The sequence below is a fragment of the Delphinus delphis genome, chromosome 21 (assembly GCF_949987515.2).
Source record: "Delphinus delphis chromosome 21, mDelDel1.2, whole genome shotgun sequence".
Taxonomy (NCBI): Eukaryota; Metazoa; Chordata; class Mammalia; order Artiodactyla; family Delphinidae; genus Delphinus; species Delphinus delphis.
Window position 1 is genome coordinate 4,730,266 of NC_082703.1, and position 21,919 is coordinate 4,752,184.

At 43.1% G+C, this 21,919-nt stretch overlaps 1 protein-coding gene across 21 annotated transcripts in view; it reads right to left on the reverse strand.

Moving 5' to 3' along the window:
- Positions 1 to 11,391: 11,391 nt before the first annotated feature.
- IDO2 (indoleamine 2,3-dioxygenase 2) overlaps positions 11,392 to 21,919 on the reverse strand; it is a 43,352-nt gene continuing 32,824 nt past the window's right edge. For all 21 annotated transcript variants that reach the window (XM_060001400.1, XM_060001399.1, XM_060001409.2 and 18 more), the window contains 3 exons: positions 19,942 to 19,993; positions 13,786 to 13,934; positions 11,392 to 12,524 (listed from right to left, as the gene is read on the reverse strand). In XM_060001400.1, the coding sequence (XP_059857383.1) occupies positions 12,169 to 12,524; positions 13,786 to 13,934; positions 19,942 to 19,993 (557 nt within the window). In that variant the 3' untranslated portion in view covers positions 11,392 to 12,168. The remainder of the gene's footprint in view (positions 12,525 to 13,785; positions 13,935 to 19,941; positions 19,994 to 21,919) is intronic.

Below are 21,919 nucleotides of genomic sequence, written 5' to 3' on the forward strand. Positions count from 1 at the left end.
ATTTAAGAAAATTGAAATCATATCAAGCATCTTTTCTGACCACAACGCTATGAGATTAGAAATCAATTACAGGGAAAAAAATGTAAAAAACACAAACACATGGAGGCGAGACAATACATTACTAAATAACCAAGAGATCACTGAAGAAATCAAAGAGGAAATCAAAAAATACCTAGAGACAAATTGCAATGAAAGCACAATAATCCAAAACCTACGGGGTGCAGCAAAAGCAGTTCTAAGAGGGAAGTTTATAACAATACAAGCCTACTTTAAGAAACAAGAAAAATCGCAAATGAACAGTCTAACCTTACACTAAAGGAACTAGAGAAAGAAGAATAAACAAAATCCAAAGTTAGTAGAAGGAAAGAAGTCATAAAGATAAGAGCAGAAATAAATGAAATAGAAACAAAGAAAAGAATAACAAAGATCAATAAAGCTAAAAGCTGGTTCTTTGAGAAGATAAAAAAAATTGATAAAACTTTAGCCAGACTCATCAAGAAAAAGAGGGAGAGGACTCAAATCAATACAATTAGAAATGCAAAAGGAAGCGTTACAATAGACACCACAGAAATACAAAGCATCATAAGAGACTACTACAAGCAACTCTATGCCAATAAAATGGACAACCTGGAGGAAATGGACAAATTCTTAGAAAGGTGTAACCTTCCAAGACTGTACCAGGAAGAAATAGAAAATGTGAACAGATCAATCACAAGTAATGAAATTGAAACTGTGATTAAAAATCTTCCAACAAACAAAGGTCCAGGACCAGATGGCTTCACAGGTGAATTCTACCAAACACTTACAGAAGAGCCAACACCCATCCTTCTCAAACTCCTCCAAAATATTGCAGAGGAAGGAACATTCCCAAACTCATTCTATGAGGCCACCATTACCCTGATACCAAAACCAGACAAAGATACTACAAAAAAAAGAAAATTACAGACCAATATCACTGATGAATATAGATGCAAAAATCCTCAATAAAATACTAGCACACAGAATCCAACAACACATTAAAAGGATCACACAGCATGACCAAGTAGGATTTATCCCAGGGCCACAAGGATTCTCCAATATACGCAAATCCATCAATGTGATACACCATATTAACAAATTAAAGAATAAAAACCATATCATCACCTCAATAGATGCAGAAAAAGCTTTTGACAAAATTCAACACCCATTTATGATAAAAACTCTCCAGAAAGTGGGCAAAGAGGGAACCTACCTCAACATAATAAAGGCCATACATGACAAACCCACAGCAAACATCATTCTCAACAGTGAAAAACTGAAAGCACTTCCTCTAAGATCAGTAACAAGACAAGGATGTCCTCTCCCGCCACTATTATTCAACAAAGTTTTGGAGGTCCTAGCCACGGCAATCAGAGAAGAAAAAGAAATAAAAGGAATACCAAGCGGAAAAGAAGTAAAACTGTCACTGTTTGCAGATGACATGATATTATACATAGAGAATCCTAAAGATGCCACCAGAAAGCTAATCAATGAATTTGGTAAAGTTGCAGGATACAAAATTAATGCACAGAAATCTCTTGCATTCTTATACACTAACAAGGAAAGATCAGAAAGAGAAATTAAGGAAACAATCCCATTCACAACTGCAACAAAAAGAATAAAATACCTAGGAATAAACCTACCTAAGGAGGTAAAAGACCTGTACTCAGAAAACTATAAGACACTGATGGAAGAAATCCAAGATGACACAAACAGATAGATGTTCTTGGATTGGAAGAGTCAATATTGTGAAAATGACTAACTACCCAAAGCAATCTACAGAACCTTGCAGATCCTCCAGCCCAGCTCACTCTCTTCACAATTGAGGACCCTAACTCTCAGTGAGGAGGGGTGACTGGCCTGCGATTGGCAGGCAGAGGGAAGTAATACAACCATCCCACCAGGCAGTTTATATTTATTTGCAGAAGAATCCTGATTTATATGGAACATTTTTCCAGTGCTGTCTTTTCTCACTAACATTTTCTTTTTTAATTTTTACCTTATATTGGAGTATGGTCGATTTACAATGTTGTATTAGTTTCAGGTGTACAGCAAACTGATTCAGTTTTATATATATATATATGTGTGTGTGTATATATATATATATATATTTTTATATATATATATATAAATATATATATATATATATATATATATACACACACACACACACACATCCATTCTTTTTCAGAATCTTTTCCCATATAGGTTAATATAGATTATTGAGCAGAGTTCCCTGTGCTATACAGTAGGTCCTTGTTGTTTATTTTATATATAGTGTGAATCCCAAACTCCTAATTTATCCCTCTCCCCCCTACCCCCCCTTCCCCTTTTGGTAATGATAAGCTTGTTTTCTGTCTGTGAGTCTGTTTCTGTTTTGTAAATAAGTTCATTTGTATCATTTTTTAGATTCCACATATAAGTGATATCATATGATATTTGTCTTTCTCTGTCTGAACTTTTGAAGGCGTATTTTATCCATTAATTTTAGCACCACTTAAGAAATATGCCAAACTTGTTTCAACTCAAGTACCAGAATCAGTCTCCCCTCAGATAAAATCATGGTTAGTCAGCAGCTGATTTGGAATTTTACCATTTTGAGGAAACTCTTCATCTCCTTTCCTGTGTCTTTTGGCCCAAGCTGTCTTGCATTTTTTTTACTATGTCCTTCGTTTAACAGTAGTATTGTTTTTTTCTTTTTTTTCCTGAAACTTGAATTTGTGTTCTATTTCAGTTGAGACTTAATGGTGCAAGAGAATGATCAGAAAGAATTGCCTTTTACATAATAAAAACAAACACTTTCATGCAAGTTTTTGGAGAGGGTTGGGTAGCCAGGCTATCAGAAGAGACGTAGGCATTTTTTGCTTCTTATTCAGATGATGATAAAGAATTTATGTTTTCTGCTTCAGAAAACAAAACTCTTTTTCATTAAATGTGAGGTGAATTATAGGTAATGGTTCATGGTCTCCTTGCCAACAAGGGAAAGAGGAGAACGCCATTAACCAGTGGGTCTCAAACTTTAGCTTATAATGCCGTCACCTGGAAACGTGTTAGAAAAGCAAATAATCAGGTTGAACTCCAAATCTACGGATCAGAAACCCTGCGAGTGCTCCAACCCCATGTTTTATCAAATTTCAGGCAATTCTGACGTAAGCCTAAAATTTGAGACATACTGGGTCAGCCAAAAAGTTCGTTCAGTTTTAAGTAAAAATAAAAGATGCAGGCTTCCCTGGTGGCGCAGTGGTTGAGAGTCCGCCTGCCGATGCAGGGGACACGGGTTCATGCGCCGGTCCGGGAGGATCCCACATGCCGCAGAGAGGCTGGGCCCGTGAGCCATGGCCGCTGAGCCTGTGCGTCCGGAGCCTGTGCTCCGCAACGGGAGAGGCCACAACAGCGAGAGGCCGGCGTACGGTAAAAAAAAAAAAAAAAAAAAAAAAAAAAAATGCATTTTTCATTTTCACAAAGAACTTTACTGAACACCATATTCACTAACCAAACGAACTTTTTGACCAACCCAATAGATTGCTGGAAACTAAGGAATACAACCCATTTAAGAATTTACTCCTGACTATGAGAACAGGTAGAATTTCTTCCAATCTGAGAGCAGCTATTTTACCGAGGCAGGACCTTTTCCATATCAGTGTAGCTGCAAGGTGAAGATAATATTACAGCTTTTAGTGCAGGCTGACTGGCCCGAGGGGAGGAATGAGTTGTCAGTGTGCGGTGATTTCATACTCTGCTCCTATCAGACACTGCCTCTGCTCCCTGTATTTGCCTCTCCCTCCCTTGAAAGTTTACTAGTAACATTTAATAACTATACTTAAGGCTTTAATCTTATTATACGTCAAATACCTTAGGGAGGAATACTTTCATCCTTTACCAATCTCTTATACAATGAACTGAGTTTTGGACTCCTTTCTGAGGAAAAGTTTGGAGAACCATGAAAGACACAGAGAAAATTAGACTATTTAAGGAAGGTATAATAAAAATATGTCTTGTTGCCTACCTCAACAGGCATTCATGCCTTCTTCCTTTTTTTAACAGAATCCTATTTTTTGTTAGGTATACGGCAATTCTGCCTCTGTTGTAGCTGGGAAAGCTATGAGATTAAGATATAGTCAGCAGAAAGTAAAACATCCATAGAGGGCTTCGTGGAAGTCTTCTAAAAAAAGAAATTGTGGGGGCTTCCCTGGTGGCGCAGTGGTTGACAGTCCGCCTGCCAATGCAGGGGACACGGGTTCGTGTCCCGGTCCAGGAAGATCCCACATGCCGTGGAGCGGCTGGGCCCGTGAGCCATGGCTGCTGAGCCTGCGTGTCCGGAGCCTGTGCTCTGCAATGGGAGAGGCCACAGCAGTGAGAGGCCCGCATACCACAAAAAAAAAAAGAAAGAAAGAAATTGTCCGTATTTCCCTTTTTCTTCCCATCACCTGGAAGGCAGATATAAAGGCTGGAGCTCCAGCAGCCATATTAAACCATGAGGCGGCAGAAATGTCTTGAGATGTCTGAGTGGAGAGAGAGCAACTTGAATTATTAATGACTGAATGGAACCAGCATTCCATTCCTAGATATGTTAAAACATGAGAGAGAAACAAACTTCTATGCTTGGGATTTTTTTTTTGATTATATAAAATACAACATGATATAAAAGATGGTGCCAAGATGGGAGTGGACAGCACAGAAAGGGGGGATTAGGAGTGTGGAAGCTAAATTTTCCTACTTACAGCTTAGCCAACCCTGTCAAGCAGTAGGATATTAAATTCCTTCTCCCAGAAAATTAGCTCCCCCTTGCCAACCAGCTCATGAGTCTTTAACTCTGTAAGTACTTGTTCTAGTTTTTCAAACTCTATAGTATCTCCACTTCCCTCAAAGAGTGTTGTAAGGTCTCACAACAACACTGACATGATTTCAGTTATATGTTTTAAAGCTAGATATTTTATGTCTTTTAGAATCTAGGAGTGGGATTGGAGAAGGTCTTTTATAGTGAACTTGACAGTAATCAAACAGTCAGAAAAATATTTCTCTAAAAAGATGACAATGTAATACCATAGAAATTTCTCAGTTTTCCCTGCGGCCTTCCTCTGGGGTTCTTAGGGCAAAAATTCCCTTCCAGGTGCACAGAAATGAGCAGAGCTCTTCTATGACTCTATGCCTCGGGTCTAAGAAAGCACGTTTCCTTCCACACTGTTCAACTGTGAGTCTAGCAGTCCCTGGAAATTCCTAATAGCACCAATCATAGCAGCAAATAGTTACATGGTGTTTGCTCTTTGTAGACACTGGTCCAAACGTTTTGTATACAGTATAGTAACTCATATAATCATCATTCCCTATCATGTATGAATCGTCATCACCCTGAAATTGACTCACAAAGATGTCACAAACACATTGAATGGAGGAACTGGAATTTGTACCCAGGCAAGTGACATGGAAAGGAGGATGTTATGAGGAGATTTCCGTGGGCTTCGTGCTCTGTATCGAAATCCGTAATCCCAGATTTGTTTACTACGTGGCTAAGGGGCATTTTGCAGCATAGAGTCTACATTTGCCTTTTTTCATTAGCTTCACATCAGAATTGATTCTCTGTTTTAATTTCTGTATTGGAAATTAATGGACAAGGGAGATGATAAATACGGACTCTTTAAGTTTGTTTTCTTTTTATGCTTGTTTTGTATTTTAGAAGAAGGGTGAACGTGGTGACAAGGAGCAGATCGGTGGGATGTCACATTGTCTGTTCCTTCTCCTGTCTCTGTCCACCCGAAAGTTCCCCTCCAGAGTCTGAATACAATTTCAGTGATTGCCCTGATAGGACACGTTTAAGTGAAGCGTCTATTTGCCTGTGCAGATTTCATCCCTGTGTTCTTACCACAGTAGGAATTCCACAGGAGTCACACATGGCTCCGCGTGCAGTGGATCGGGGTGGGGGGTGAAGGAGGCAAAGAGGAGAGAAATATGTCATCAGTGATGACATTTTTCTTTTCCTGTAGGCAAAGCCCCAACTAGTCTCTTTCTAAGCCCAAGGCAGTTATTTGGCTTTTCCTGTTTGTAGTATTTATGTGATCTTCCTTTTCAATCCTTAGTTGTGTTATTAATCTTCTTTTCCCAATCCGCCAGCATTTACGCTTCCCTGACAGTAAAGATTCTCATATAACAGTGGTCACTGAGGTAGGAAGAAGAATTCCTCTCCAACTTTCAAAACAACAGGGAGTAGAGTTTTCTTTTTGATAAAGGAAACTCTTAAGAAGAGGAATCCAAGTTATCCACAGTTCTACCACCCAGAATACCCCTATTAAAAAATTTACAAATAAATAAAATAAGATTTGCTTTTATTTATTATTTTTGGCTGTGTTCAGTCTTCATTGTTGTGCACAGGCTTTCTCTACTTGCGGCGAGCAGGAGCTACTCTTCGTTGCGGTGCGCAGGCTTCTCATTGCGGTGGCTTCTCTTGTTGCGGAGCACGGGTTCTAGTCGCGCGGGCTTCAGTAGTTGTGGCTCGTGGGCTCAGTAGTTGTGGCTCGTGGGCTCTAGAGCGCAGGCTCAGTAGTTGTGGCGCCCGGGCTTAGTTGCTCCGCGGCATGTGAGATCTTCCCGGACCAGGGCTCGAAACCGTGTCCCTGCAGTGGCAGGCGGATTCTTAACCACTGCACCACCAGAGAAGCCCTGATTTGCTTTTGGACACACAGAGAGCTGTCTGGATGGATTACTGTGGCTCTGTCTGGTGCCATGGCCCTGGGGGATAACCTCTCAAAATTCCCCAAGTCCTACTGTGGAGAAAGAGTTAATTCTACAACATAGGAAAAGCTTTTGTAAGGTACTTGGGAAACCACCCTTGCTCGGGCTGGTGCTGTCTTGCAGGTCGCTGTTGCCCTCTGGTGGTGACAGGGCAGACTTGCAAGCAAAGTTTAAACTTTTCAAGCCTGGGACAGAGCGAGGCAATCCCCACCCCTGATGTCTGCCAGGGCCTTTGGGGTAAATGGACATCCACATGTCATGTCTACACATATGTAAAAGTGATAAATCAAGATATCAAATTATTTAAAAAGGTTTCCATCATCCCACCTCGAAAAAGATACTTTTGTAATGAGCTGGGGGCCCATCTTCAAGTTAAAATTCCCAGACCCCTGAGAATCCCATATGAAACCCAGAGGCCTGGAGACAGTGGGTGTCAGGAGTGGCTCACTCTTCCCAGCCCCGCTCTGTTGCACATCTCCAGGGACCGCACCATCGCACCATGACACCCCAGCCTCCTGGCCAAACACCATCCCCATCCCTGCTCTGCAAAGAGCCCCTCCTTCCCACGCACTCGCTGTGCGTCCACGGAACGAACAGCACTGACCCCATCAGGACCAAGCCCAGCAGAGGACTATGCAGGTTTCAGAAGCAGTCTTGGGACCCCTTGTGCAAGGATTCTGTGTTTCTCGTACCCAGAGCATGATCTAGAAGGTGGCAGTGGTGGAAGTGGTGTGGACTCTTGGGGGCAATTAGGGTGACCTGACTGGGTTGCCTGCATCTGTCCTGCTCTCAACACTGAAGTTCCATGTCCTGGGAAACCCTTCATCGGGATGTGAAACGTCCCACTTTTCAATCTTGTGTCCAAAGATTAAAGGAGAAGGGCAAAATGCACATGACAGTCGCCTAAATGGGAGCTGAAAGTAACACTGTTTCAACGTCAAACCGATGTGTTGTAGCTTATCCCTCTTCTACAGTCGTGGTCACGGATGTTGGCAACTGTGGTCTGTGGTTCACAGCCATAGGTCCCCCACGGATGCTCACTCCGAGGGATGTGCCTTATAATTCCAAGTGTTCACAATCCGTCCAACTTTGCCTGTGGACTGACTATGGTGTCTTCTTTGTATTGAGACAGTAAGAGAGTTTGATTTTTCACAGTGTTTGCAATCGTGTTTACTGAACCCTATTGAAAAGTTTAGATAATTAAAGTGAGAATAAATACATATTATTGGTTTAATCAGTCCTACTCTTAACCACTACTATTCCCACAGTTAAGTATATTTTTGACGATGCTTATGTTCAAGAACTCAGTTTTTTAATGTTGCAGGCAAGCAGATGCTAAGCTGCAAAAATTAGAGATGGCATTTCAGAAAGCGATGATATCCGACTTCTTTATTAAGTTTGCTGTTAAGCGAACAAAGAGAAAAACATTTCTTCCATTAGCAAAGCAAATAGGACATCTGTGCACAAGGAAATGCAACACACAATTTGGTGGGTGAAATTCATTGTCGTGGAAGGAATAATTGGCTTGTGGGTACAGAGAGTTTTCTATCCCAGATCTTAAATTGGATAAGATCTCACAGGCTTTAAACATTTCTTTGTTGTCATAGTTTAGTTTCATTTTGATTTTAACCCTGGTTCGGAAACAACGGAAAGCAAAGTACAGATTAACAGTGAGGAAAGGGGAACTCAGTCTCTGAACCTCTCTGTCTTGATATCCTATAAGTTGAGAGACCTTTGCAGATCTTTGCATCCAAGTTTGACCCAAAGGCAGGCCGGGGATCAGGCTGGCCCGGGGCTTGTGAGCCCACAGAGAGAGCATGACATGTTAGCTGTGTTTGTTTTCTTGTAAAATCATTCCGGAGTCTTCAAGTCCTCCCTTTCTTTCAGGCATTGTTGTCGCTCTTTCTTCTGAAAAAGACAAATAAAATTAAGTCTTGCCCCGAATAAACGCATCATTTTGAATGAAACAGTGGCTAATCCTTCATGTCCCTGAGGCCCCATCTAAGTAAAGACACTCATTTTTCAAAAATAAAAAAATTGTCATGACAAAAATAAATAAATAACCAACATTTTGGGGGGGTTACAAAACTTCCTGTAGTCTGAAAGCCTGAATCTTTAAAGTCTCTTAAAAAATGACCACACCCATCCTAGCCAGACAAGGGCACAGGATGGAAAGGACTCAGTGCTTCCTTGTCACCAGCAGTGGTGGGCGGTAGCAGCTGCCAAAGGGAAGCTGAGTCTCGTGTACGAGGCTTAGCACTTGAAGGCCTCGTCCCTCCTTCTCAGGTGAAGATTTGTCCTACATTCTCAACCTCGGAGCAGTGGGGTTTTATTGTTATTAAGAGAAGCAATGGGGACTTCCCTGGTGGTCCAATGGCTAAGACACTGGGCTCCCAAGGCAGGGGGCCCCGGGTTCGATCCCTGGTCGGGGAACGAGATCCCACATGCAGCAACTAAGACCTGGTGCAGCCAGATAGACAAGCTAACAAATAAATAAATAAGTGAGGCAATGGTGCCATTCCACGCAGATCACCCAGCGTGGTGGAGCCTTTAGTTGTGCCCTAAGTCAGCTTCCTCTAGGTGGTGTTCCTTGCTTCCCCCTAGTGGCTTCTACCCAGTCCACGGCTGCATCCCTCCCTGGCATGTCTTAGAGAATAGCTCTACTCGGTACCATTTTTTACCTCCTTGCCATCGTTACAGAGGAAGATTCTTCTGCTAATACAGAGTGTGGGGAGAGTGTGGCGTTAGACACCATAACTTCTCAAGGAAGCTGGGGATGGCTAAGTTTAGACATCCGCTGGGCTGGGCCATGATGCCCAGATATTTGGTCAAACACTATTCTGGATGTTTTGGAGGGGGGTTGGGGATGAAATTAACATTTAATTCTGAGGACTCTGAGTAAAGCAGATTGCCCTAACCCTAGGAGGGTAGGTCTCGCCCAATCAGATGAAGGCCTGAATAGAACTAAAAGGCTGATCTTCCCCATGAGAGAGAAGAAATTCTCCAACAGTGACCTTCAGACTTGAACCACAGCATTGGTTCTTCCCTGGGTCTTCAGCCTGGGATATATATAGATGTGGATATAGGTACAGATACAGATATATATGTAGATGTAGGTATAGGTATAGATACAGATACAGATGTAGAAAGAGTTTCTAAGCCTTCACTTTGGCCTTTTCTTCGAGCTTGCGTTAACATCCTCACCTCATCATGGTCATGATCAAATCATTTCTACCATTAGTTATTTTTCCCACTGATACGGATTCCCTTTATCTCTAGAAATCTTGAGGAAAATGCATTCTCTTTTGTTCTGGAAGCTTTATTTTCACACTATGCCATAACGCTGCACATGGAACTCACTGGCCCTGGAAATCAAAGCTTGAACGTGAATTAGGAGTTGGTTCTTTGGCGAAGGAGCTCTTTGGTTTGCATTGATTTCATTCTTGTGTAAAGACAACAAACAAACAAAACATTCTGAAAGCTTTGAAAGACTACACTTTGTTCACTCCCGTTTCAGCCCCCTTTAATCTATCTGGTTTTCTAATTCTTCAACATTTACTGAAAACCTGCTCAGAGCCAGGCCCTGTGGTCTCTTTGTGTGGACTTGGCTCTGTTGAAAGGATACCAGGGAAGAGGAATCTCTGTTAGTCCTGTCACTCTCAGGGAAATTTTTTTTTTTTTATTCATACAAACCTAGATTTAAAACATAGACTGAACTGGCATGCTTTTTTTGTTTGTTTGTTTGTTTTCGGTACGCGGCCCTCTCACTGTTGTGGCCTCTCCCGTTGCGGAGCACAGGCTCCGAACGCGCAGGCTCAGCGGCCATGGCTCACGGGCCCAGCCGCTCCGCGGCATGTGGGATCTTCCCGGACCGGGGCACAAACCTGTGTCCCCTGCATCGGCAGGCGGACTCTCAACCACTGCGCTTTTTGAGTGATGAGAGTCTCGGTCTTCTGAGCTGCAACTCTGACTTAAACGGTAGGCAGAGAGGACCTCATCAGACCCAGAGTTTCCCTTGGTCCGCTCTGACCACATGCTCTTGGCCCCTTCATGCCCACCTCCCCATTTTTTTGGAAAGGCCACGCCCTGGGAGGACGTGGGGCAGTAGGAGCCTTCCTGGCACCCCAAGAAATATACTGGTTCGTGACTTCTCACCAAGGGCCCTGGGCATTGAGGAGAGTCCAGAAGCCCCTGCCCCACCCCCCACTGCACTGAAGAGTGGAGATTGTGCCTACAGCTCTGGGAGATGCTCTGAGCCGGTCTGGTAGTCGCCCAACATTCCTGGGGGCTGTGGGAATAAGTCGGTGCTTCTCCAGGTGGCGCGATAGGACCTTGAGGGCTGAGCAGCTTTTCTGGCTTAGACAGGATGAGGCACGCTGCGGGCTCCATTAGACCACTACCCACACAGGGAGGGGGCCTGCTTCGCAGATGCTCACTTGCCCACCAGCCCGACGATCAGGTGCCTCTCCCTGATGCTGTGATATAGATCAGCCCTCCGGAATTTAGGACTAGCCCAGGGACGTGTGTGTGCACAGTGAGGGCAACCCTAAATTAATGGAATTCATCCGAAGATTAACGTTTTCTAGTTTTCTACTGCCAGGCGGAGTGAGATCTTGTGATATAAACCAAGTCAATAAAAAGTGACATTTATTTGCCCACCACACATGTGGATTTCCCATGTATTCCCATTTCACTCATTTACTTCCAAAGGGTTCATTCATTTTACAAATACAAACTTTCAGCGTAAGGAGGAAGAATCATTCTTCTAAAAAGAAAGAAACCAAAATAGAAAGTACAAATTTCTGAACTTGGTGGCTAAGCCTCACCCGTTCCCATATCATTAACTTCTCGTTTCCACACTGGTGATTTCAGAGTCTTATCAGCAGCTGCCTCTTCCCTTCACATCTCCACTGGAGCATCTCCAAACTTCTGCCCCCAAATTCTGCACATGTGGGGAGAGAGGACTGTAAAATCCCTGCTGTAACCCCTAAGCCAGGACTCAGTATGGGCTGAATAAGTCAGTAAGTGAACCAACGAATGCAGGAATTTAAATTTTATTTTTTTTGAGAAATCAGCAAGGTGATCTGTCCACAAGCAATTTTATTTGATTTGTGAAATTATGTTAGTTTTCTAGAATAGGGGTACACTCACTCCTCCGTGGGGTTCTGAATGAGGGGCTCTCCAGAGCTGTTTGCTATTACCCAGTGATCAGGGAGGGAAAGACAAGTTCCTGGCCATGAAAATTCTCTCAACATAGGAGAAGATGGTGCTCTGTGCAGCGAGAACATGAACAGGTCTGAGGTCCCTTTCAGATTATTCCAGACAGAACCCTCGTCCTCATTCTCCAGGCCCACCTGCTGTCCAATGAAAGGAGGATAAGGAAAGACCTGTGTGGTTTGCATTGCTGGGGAGAAGGGCAGTCTCTTAGCCACTTTGGTGGAGAATCGCCTCTATCGTCTTATCCCTGACACTCTTCAGGAATCTCACGACTGCCGTTCCGCCAGTGCCCCTCTCTTCTAAGGCCTGAGGTGGCCCCGGGAGATGGCTCGTCTTCCTGCCCTTTGCTTTGGGTGCAGCCGTGATGAGGTACTTGGTCACCATGGCGAGGTGATAGCTGCGCAGGGCTGCCAGGGCCTCCACGCACTGGTTATAGGCTGTCAGAAGCTGGCTGTTTCCAGAGGACAGGATGTGGTCCCTCAGGGAAGGAGCGGAGTGAATTTCTTCTATGAAGGCCCTATGGGAAGGAGGCATGTAATCCCTCATTCTGTGCAGAAAATCAGCTGAAAGAAACAAGGCAGAGCAATGCCATGAAACAAGGCAGAACGATGCTGGAGCTCCACGTGGAAAGGTAAGAGAGCCTGTCTGCCTTCCCAGACATCAACACAGCAGATGCTGCTGCTGCCCTCCTAACCGCTCATCCCAATGGTGTCTAATCAACTTGGCTGGCTCTTTTGCATACAGACATCAGATCCTCCAAACGTAGATTGGAGATGAGGCAGGAAAAGAAGCAAGCCCGTCACAAATAACTAAGATGGAACCAGCTCTACCGGCCAAGGTATAAATATTTATCATCTACCACATGTGGGCCACATATCTTGCTAGTTACACATGAGGTATATCTACAAATGTAAGGCATGAACCCTTAAACTGATGAGCTAAATACTCTGCTGAATTTTGTTTCCTGAGTGCTTCGTTGTGGAGGGAGTGCTAAGGAAGAGGAAAGTAATAGGGTTTCTAAGGACAGGAAGATAAAGAACGATCAACTGTTTTAGCAGCAGCCTCTTGAAGTCAATGGTTTAAAAATCAAATCAATAGATATTTATGGGAAATACAGGTAGACGAGAGATCATTTACAGGAAACTCATTATGGGATTAATATTAGGCATGGTACATCAACTACTAACCTCATCAAACCAAAAGTCTGTGAAAAGTGATCATGGTTCTATAGAACAGACTTTTGTGGATGAGACTGGACCCTATGACACCGAATTCTAGTCATTTCTTTTTTCTTAATCCAACTTGAAAACTCTGTACCAGGAAGTGCCTTTTTGCAGCTGTTGAGCATTAGGCTTGATGCCGGCAGGTAAGGAAAGAAGCCATTTCAAGCTTGTAAAATGGCAGAACCCCTCTTCTGGTCTACGTAGCCTTGGCTCGCGGCCACACCATTTTTACGGAATGGGCTTCACATCCCCAGCTGCATCCAGACCTGGCAACATAGTATCACAGCCCTGGATCTGCAGATCTCTCCCCCACTCTGCAGAAGCAAGCTACTGCCTAAGGACCCAAACAAAGTTACAGGGAACAGCTGGAAATATAGGAATGTTTTAAGATTTGGAAATAAAACCCAATATTCAGCTGAGCTCTGATACTGATTGGCTTGACAGCCCCAGATGGCAGGTGCACAGTCTCCTGGTTGATCTGGAGAAGTATAGACTTCCTGAGAGTTTCATTTACTTACTTGGACATATCAGTCGATAAAAACACCACTGTTCTTCCTCCCTGTTAAGGAAAAAACAAGAAAAAGAAAAACGTCCGACTTACCACTTTCCTTGCTGTGACGAACACCCAAGAATTCATCAAAGGCATGCAGCACTGTGCTCTGAGCAGCGCTCGCGCCGGAGTAATGCAGGGGCTCTTTGGAGACGCCTTCATATAACAACCCCGCAGGCATTGCTGGGTTATCCTTCCAGCTAGGCAAGAGTGAAAGTCAGGGAGAAGAAGTGGGTGCTAGGAGTTAAGAGTATATTTTCTGATATGGAAACAGAGATTGAGCGAGAAAGTGAACACAATTTCAATGGCAACTTTAGGGCAAGAGGCTGGATATCTTTGTAGGATGTGTACTTAAGCATTATCTTGACCCAACTTCCTAACAGGCCAGCCCTTCTCTTTGCTCATATAAAGGACTGTTCCAGAGAAGTAAAAGATATTTAGAGAGAAATCATTGGCATCGGTCCTATGACATGTTTTTGGAAAAATTCAATTATAAAGATGACGTCAGTGCCGATCAACAGGAACCATTAACATAGGGGATCTGGAACAATCTTCACTCCCTCTGCTAATCTCAACCTTGATGACCTTGATGCCCGTAACTCTACAAGTAGAGTTTTGAAAATACATGCACGTGCACACACACACACACCCCCCCCAAACACCGACACAAACACACAAATATACATACAAATACACACACATCTTTTCCCTTCCCTAAAAGTTATAGCTATAACAGTTTTCACATTAAACTTCAGTTCTAAATGCTACCTAACTTCATGGGAATGCCTTTATCAGATAGTTTGTTGATGGTAGGTGTTAATAATAAGGGTAGCCGCAAAAAGAACACAATATAGCCATGCAGATCACCAGAATCTACGGTCAAGGACAGGAGGAAGGACCGGAATTAAGGCTCAGATTAAATGGTTTTTCCTTCCTTCTTTCTCCTCTCTTCTCTTCTTTTCTCTCCTCTTCTGTCGCCCTGATTCCACGTCTTCATCTTTTTGTCCTTGAGTCCCCCTCTTCCTGAGGACCCAAGCCACTTTACTCAGTTCGCTGTCTGACTTTTTATAGGGTCTTGAACCGTCACAGAGTGTATGTGGGTGACTCCACAATGAGACAGTCAGCAGCGCCAAGAACACACCACATCTGCCCTTACGACGCTTTACAGTTTACGTATCATATTCACATCCATTTTCTCGTTTGTCCTCTTTGGAGTAGATCAAGGCAGGCATTTTAAAATCCATTTTACAGATAAAGAAATAAAGACTCAAGGCACTAAGTCTCTAGGACCACGTTGTTAGAGAGAGAGGGAACCAGAACTTGACCCCCAAACTTGACATTTTCTAGTTTCACTTCCCAAGACCACCCACGGGTAAATTTCTACTTTTACTAAAGAACAGAATCGTTTCCTTTTATTGCCGGGAACCCTGTTGTTAATGGTTTTAAATAACAGGCTTATGTTGATGTCTCTCCTTCTTCCTGTAATTCTACAAGTCATTCTGCTGGAGAGAAGGGAAACACACACATCTCGCACACACAAAAGCCGCAGACAGACTGCTCAACTCGCATCCGTGACCTTTTCCAAATACTTCCCTGAGGTAGGAAATGCTATTGTTTTCTTTGGGGGCTGTTTTGCATTGCCTGTTCTGTGGTTTCACTGGATGAATATCGTAGTGGCCTTTGCAGTTGTCGCAATATCACTATGGAAAGAGCTGACACATGCACAGCAGGGCAGGGGACAAGTTAGAGGAAACCAGGGAGGATTCTGAGTCTAAGATCACAACCTGCTGTAGCTCTTAGGAGAGAGCGCTCTATCTTAAGCAGATATGGAATGGAATCTCAGCTTTGATACTTAGTAACTCTGAGCCTTGGGTGAGTTAATTAACTTCCTGGAGCGTCAGTTTCCTCATCCCAGTAATATTAGTATCTACCTTACTGGGTTGTGAGAACTAATTAAAATAATACCTGGTCCGTGCCTGAAAACTATTAAGCATTTGATAAATATTAGCCGTTTTATCATATTATTCACAGTGAATTTTAACCTCTGCTCCCTCCTTTTGTAACTTTGTACAAACCCTTCTGAGTCTCAGTTCTCCTGACTTGTACCTACTTCCTGAAGCTGCTGGAAGAATCAGGTGGATTCCACAAAGGTCTACTGACTCCGCAGAGTTCAGGACACTGGTCCAATAAAATTTCTAAGCAACATTTCATGGGGCAGAAATATTGAAGACCAGACCACTATTGTGTGGTAAGTGGACCAAACACGATGGCTGTACTGGTTCAGGTTTTTTTCTCTGTAATCCTGTTGATGGTCTCATATAGTCACTTTGGTTTCCTTCTCTAGTTCCTTCCCTTCACGACCACTTCTAAGTGCTGGACACTCTCAGGACTCATTCCTTGGGCTTCTCACTACTCTCACTTCCCAAGTGATCTCATCTAAGTCTCCTGGATTTCAAAGCCAACTATATTAGGATTACTGACAAATGTGCACCTGGACCTGGATCTCTGCCCTATATTCCAGAGACGTGTATTCAACTGCCTACTAGACATCTCCATGGGAGGGGACACATCCCAAACTGACCTCTCGATTCCCCCTTCCTTTGGCCAGACCTGCCCCTCCCATGTCTCCACCTTCAGAGAAAGGAAAATGGCAGCTCCATTCTTTCCATGGATCCAGCCACACACCTCGAGTCCTCTCTGAAGGACCTCATTCTCTTCCATTCTACGTGCAATCCCAGAGCAGATAACTTCAGTCCACATCCAGAACTGCCTGTTTCTCAAGGCCTCTTCTGCTCCTGCCTAGTCCAGGCTACCACCCTGGACTGTAGTCAGAGTTTCTTAGGTGCGTTCCTCGGTCCATTCTATTCCCCACTCAGAAGACAGCGTGGCGGTTTGCAACTTCACACGGCTTGTGTCATTCTTCTCAAAACTTGCCTGTGGTGCTTACCCCACTCAGAAAAGGAGCCAATGAGCCTCTACGTGATCTGGTCCCCCCACCGCTTGTAGTTCTCATTCTCCCCACATTTACTCCATGCGAGCACTGCTGGGCTCGGTGCAGCTCTTCCTCCAAAAGTGCTTCCACCCCAGGGTCATTATGATGCTTGTTCCTTTCAGGCAGAGCAGGTACCTGGGTGGTTTGCTACTCTTCCTCACCTCCGTCACATATCTGCTTAAGCATCCTTTAGAAATGTGGCATTCGCAGATCACAATAAATAAATAAGGACTTCGGCTACCACCCCTAACACTGCATAATGCTCTATTATCCTACTTTCAAGTTTCCTGTATCTCTTCTTGTTGTAACACATCGAGTATGGTATTGCCTTTGTTATATTTATTTATTCATTATCTGTCTCCCGTGATTAAACTGTAAGCGCCACACAGAAATGAAGTGGCTGTTTTTACTGCTCCATCCCCAGCACCTAGAACTGTGCCTGGCATTTTGTCAGCCCTCGCTAAGTATTTGGTCAATGAGTGAATGAAAAACTAGCCCTCTATAATTAGGTATTATCTACGTAGAATATGTAAATCCAAGTGTATTTGTTGAAAGGACCTGGTCAGCTTAAAAGAAGATGATCGAGAAAAAAAGAGCATGAAAGTCAAAAAAAAAATAAAAGGAAGGCATCTACTTTCAAAACCCATATTCTCCAACTATGATGAGATTAATATGAGGAAGAAAAATTGGGTTTCTCTGAATAGCCCAAGGATTGCTCCCATGCATTCTCAGGCCCAAACTGCTGTTTGTGAAGAAAAGGAATTAGTTTCCTTACAAATCTCTGTAGGCAAGTTTATTTTTAACATTTCTTGTAGCATATTTCTAGCAAACCCCAGAAAAGGGGAAGTTTAAACAGGAAAAAAAAAAGAAAGGAAAAGAGATGACTTTTATCCATAGGGGCTAACTTCCCTGAGGAATTTGATGTGAGTGAGAAATAAAGGGACTATGTTTCATTTACAGATGGAATTTCTTAATGCTCCTAAATAAAAATGTTTTTTTAAAAAGTCAACAAAAATAATGAGTCAAGCATAAGACAAATCAAGAACACAGGAGCAGATTTAGACTTTTCAAGACAGCCCTACTGGGAACTCTCAACAACCCAGATGCTTTTGGCCACCAACACATTTAGGATTGGCTACTGGCCACTTAGTTGAGCTACGTGGGAAATAATTTTGAGGATCAGAAATAGAAAAGAGGCCTTTATGTAGATCACAGATAAAATGCATCACTGACTCAGAACTTATCTTAATGAAAATGAAGTCACCCTTTGGTATCCATTTAACTATGATAGATGGAATTCTAAAAATGTTGTCCCAAGATTCCCATTCTAACTCCTAGAACTATTAATATGATAAGAAAGCATGCCTGTCGATATGATATATCATAAGGCAAGGCAAAAGGGACCTTGAAGGTGTAGTTAAGGTCACTAATGAGAGACCTTAACATAGGCAGTTATCCTGGATTATCTAGGGGAGCTTGATCTAATCACACAAGACCTTAAAAGCAGGGAGTTTTCTCTGGCTGATGACAGGAGATCTCTGAGAGATCTGAATTACCAGAAGGATGGGAAATATCACTGCTGACTTGGAAAGGATACTGGAGGCTTCTAGAAGCTGACAGCAGTTTCTGCCAGGAAAGAATGAGAGACCTCAGTTCCCAACCCACAAAGAGCTGATTCTACCAAAGACCTGGATGAGTTTGGAAGTGAATTCTCCCCCAGATTCTCCAGATAAGAGCTCAAGCCCAGCAGATCCCGACTTCAGCCTTTTGAGACCCTAAACAGAGAACCAAGCCAAGCTCACCCAGACTTGTGACCTACAGGGATGTGAGGTAATAAGTGAGCCTTGCTAAGTTGTGGTCATTTGTTATGGAACAGTGGCAACTAACCCCAACTCAGAGAGCAAACTGAAGCACGAGGAGATTTTCCAGAATTAGGTCTTCCTAAAACGCAGTCTATTTAAAACGTTTTGGAAAAATGGCCCTTTTGTTCTCCCCTCTGATCCTACCAAAGCCTAGCTGCATGCTTTGCTTAATATTTGTTGCTAGAATCTCTATTTTACGATCAGATCTTTGTATTGACCCTGGCTACATGCAAAAGATACAGAGAGCAAAATGAATACAGGATGAATAGTCCCTTTGTCGGGGGTTCAGGAGTGAAGGGTACATAGGAAGGTGTAAATTGTGAGATACGCTCTCAATTCCATTCCTTTGCTCTTCCCCTTTCCTTCTCTTTTCCCCATAAACCAGGTATCTGTTACTCTCAAGTTATTCTCTAGAAACTTTGCTTCCACTCACTACCCCTACAATGAGGGGTCCCCACCCAGGCTGGCCTCCCCTGAGAATGTCTCATACTACAGACCTACCCAATCTAGAGAAAATACTTAATACACATGGTCACTCCCTTCGTGCACCCATGGAATATACCACTAGATCTACGGATGAATCCGTACATCTATTGATGTTGGAATTCGGCATGACTCTTGCTACATCCAGACACAGCTTCATATTCTTCCTACCAGCAGCGTTTCAGGCACCTCCTAGTCATCAAGATGGTGCTTTAGATGATGTCTAGTTCACATTTTCACCTCTTCCATCCATCACCTCCACCTTTCACTCTTCACCATTAAAACAAAAACTTAGTTTCTCTCAGTTAATGTGAATAGGAAAGCAATCTTATTAAAACATGTCACGTTATGACAAATGTATTTAAAATAAGACATGTATCTAAGAGTAGAGTTCTCTATCTGGAGAAATTGCAGGCCAGGTGACCAAAGAAGAACACCAGAAGTATGAAAAACTGTCTTTGTTGTAGCTATTCCAAGAATGGTAGAAGGAAGCTTTTAAGCTACTGCCTATGCCTCCACCTGCCTGCATAACAGGCGGGAGAAAAGATACACATAATCGAGCTTTGTGGGTGGCACACTGGGCTGTGTTCCCCTCTGTCATCCAGTGGTTTTCTAAGGTGAGTACATTGAATCGAAAGTGATGGCCTCAGGACAATTACCCTAAACTTAAATATTCAATCCTTCAGTGTCATTTATCATGCAAATGGTTCCCCACTTCTTTTATCCAGGAACGGATCCTGGTGATTCCTTTGTTAGCAAGGGTTACTTGGTGTGTTTCTTCCTCTGGGAAGCTTCTGTCTGTTTCTCCCCTCATAAATCTGGGAAAGGCTACAGATGTCTCATGCAGGAGAAGAGTTGAACTGTACTTACCCAGAGAAGAAGATCCGGATGACTGCGTAAAAGATGTCTGGATCTACATAATCTAGAGGAGCAATCAAAATGTGAACTTTACTACAGGCAAAAAAAGCAATTGGTTCCACATGCACGGGCTCTGCTGCCCTCCCAGGACACCCCCTCTATCTGATCTGCACAGAAACCTGGAGGGAACACAGCAGCAGGAGGGGGAGGAATGTTCCCTTCTGTCGCCCCCCTCACGGGAGGGTTAAACGGTTCCAAATGCTGCCTTTTTCTATTTGTGGTTACTTCCCTCTTCTGCACTTAACAACAATCACCAAAAAGAGAGGTCAAGGCCATCTTTAAAAAATTAGTATTTTAAACAGCCAGAGAGAATGAAAGAATGTGGGAAGCAGAAAGGAGAAAAGCAGAGAGAAAGGATCTGGTCTCTTCAAGGCTTTCAGAAGAGAGGACCACTGAACCCCTGGGTGCATTTCTGTGTCGTCAACAAAGGGCAGAGAGTGGAGGATCCTCTGCTCAGGCTCTGCCACACTTGGTCGGACACAGGCTCACTCATTAGTCCGTGCAGCTCGTTGTGTGTGTCTGCTGTTGTTGTTGTTTCTGTTTGGGGGGGTTTTTCTTTTGACGGTGCCACATGTGGGACCTTAGTTCCCCAACCAGGGATCCAACCCACGGCCTCTGCATTGGAAGCACCTAGTCTTAACCACTGGACCACAGGGAAGTCCCTATGCTGCTATTTTGAATGTAAGCCAATGCGTGGGGATAACTGATCCCACTCGCTTGTTAACTTGTGTGTGTAAGGAAGCACGTCCTCACGTTTGCACCGAATTTCTTTTCATCCACTTTTGAACGTTATTCTCTCTTCTTCTCACAATGGGGCCCCTCTGGGAGCTGACATGTTCCTCTTATCCAGATTCCTGTCTATGTCTCTTTGTTTCGGAGAAAAAAAGAAACATCTTTTTGATGAGACCTAAATAATGGCATCTCTACACCATCAATTTACCTTTTCCACCATCACACCTGATCTCTGGTCTTCCATCTCTGTCTTCTCTGAAGCCCCCTGGGCTCAGGCAACTCACATCTCCCATCAGCCTCAGGGCTTCCCAGGGCCTCTGAGGGCTGTCACATCCTCCCTGCTCATTTGCGACACCATCCCATGTGCTGGACTTTTCTCTGGGCCCTATTTCTGGGTCTTTCCCATTTGGTGCTCTGTTCCCACAAATATGCTAAGTACTATGTACAAATTTTTGCTGAAGCAGTAATGACTGGAGATAATTTAATGTTTTACCCAACTTATCATATTTAAGGAGGAAAAGCCAAATGATTACTTCAGTAAATGTGAGATAATTTTTTCTTTTTTTTTTTTTGGCTGTACCACATGGCTTGCAGAATCTCAGTTCCCTGATCAGGAACTGAATCCAGGCCCTCGGCAGTGAAAGCGCAGAGTCCTAACCACTGGACTGCCAGGGAATTCCCACATGTGAGATAAGTTTGATGTAAAATTTTCAATAGATATAAAAAAATCCATTCATGATTAAGACAAACAAAAACTTTTAGCTAATTAGGAATAGGAGGGAACACCCTTAAGCTGATCAAAGGAAGCCACAGAAAGCCTCCAGTGCATGTTACACTTAACGTTGAAATATTAAAAATGTCTTTTAAAATGTCAGACAAAACCAAGTATCAGCACGTCCATTCAACACCGTGTTAGGCATCCCCTCGCCTGAAGAATAAGAATAAAAATTGAAAGAAAAAAGTTATGAGTATTTAAATGAAAAAACAAAACAATGTTATTCTCAAATAATATGATTTCTACATAGAAAACCTAGATAATCAACAGATCATCATTAGAATGAATAAGAGTGTTTATCAAAGGGCTAGATTCAAGGTTCACACTAAATATCAATTTCATTCTATAAACCAAGAACAAACAGGAATTAGTTCAGTCAAAAGACGCCATATTGGCTAGAAACAAAAATATAAAGTAACTATG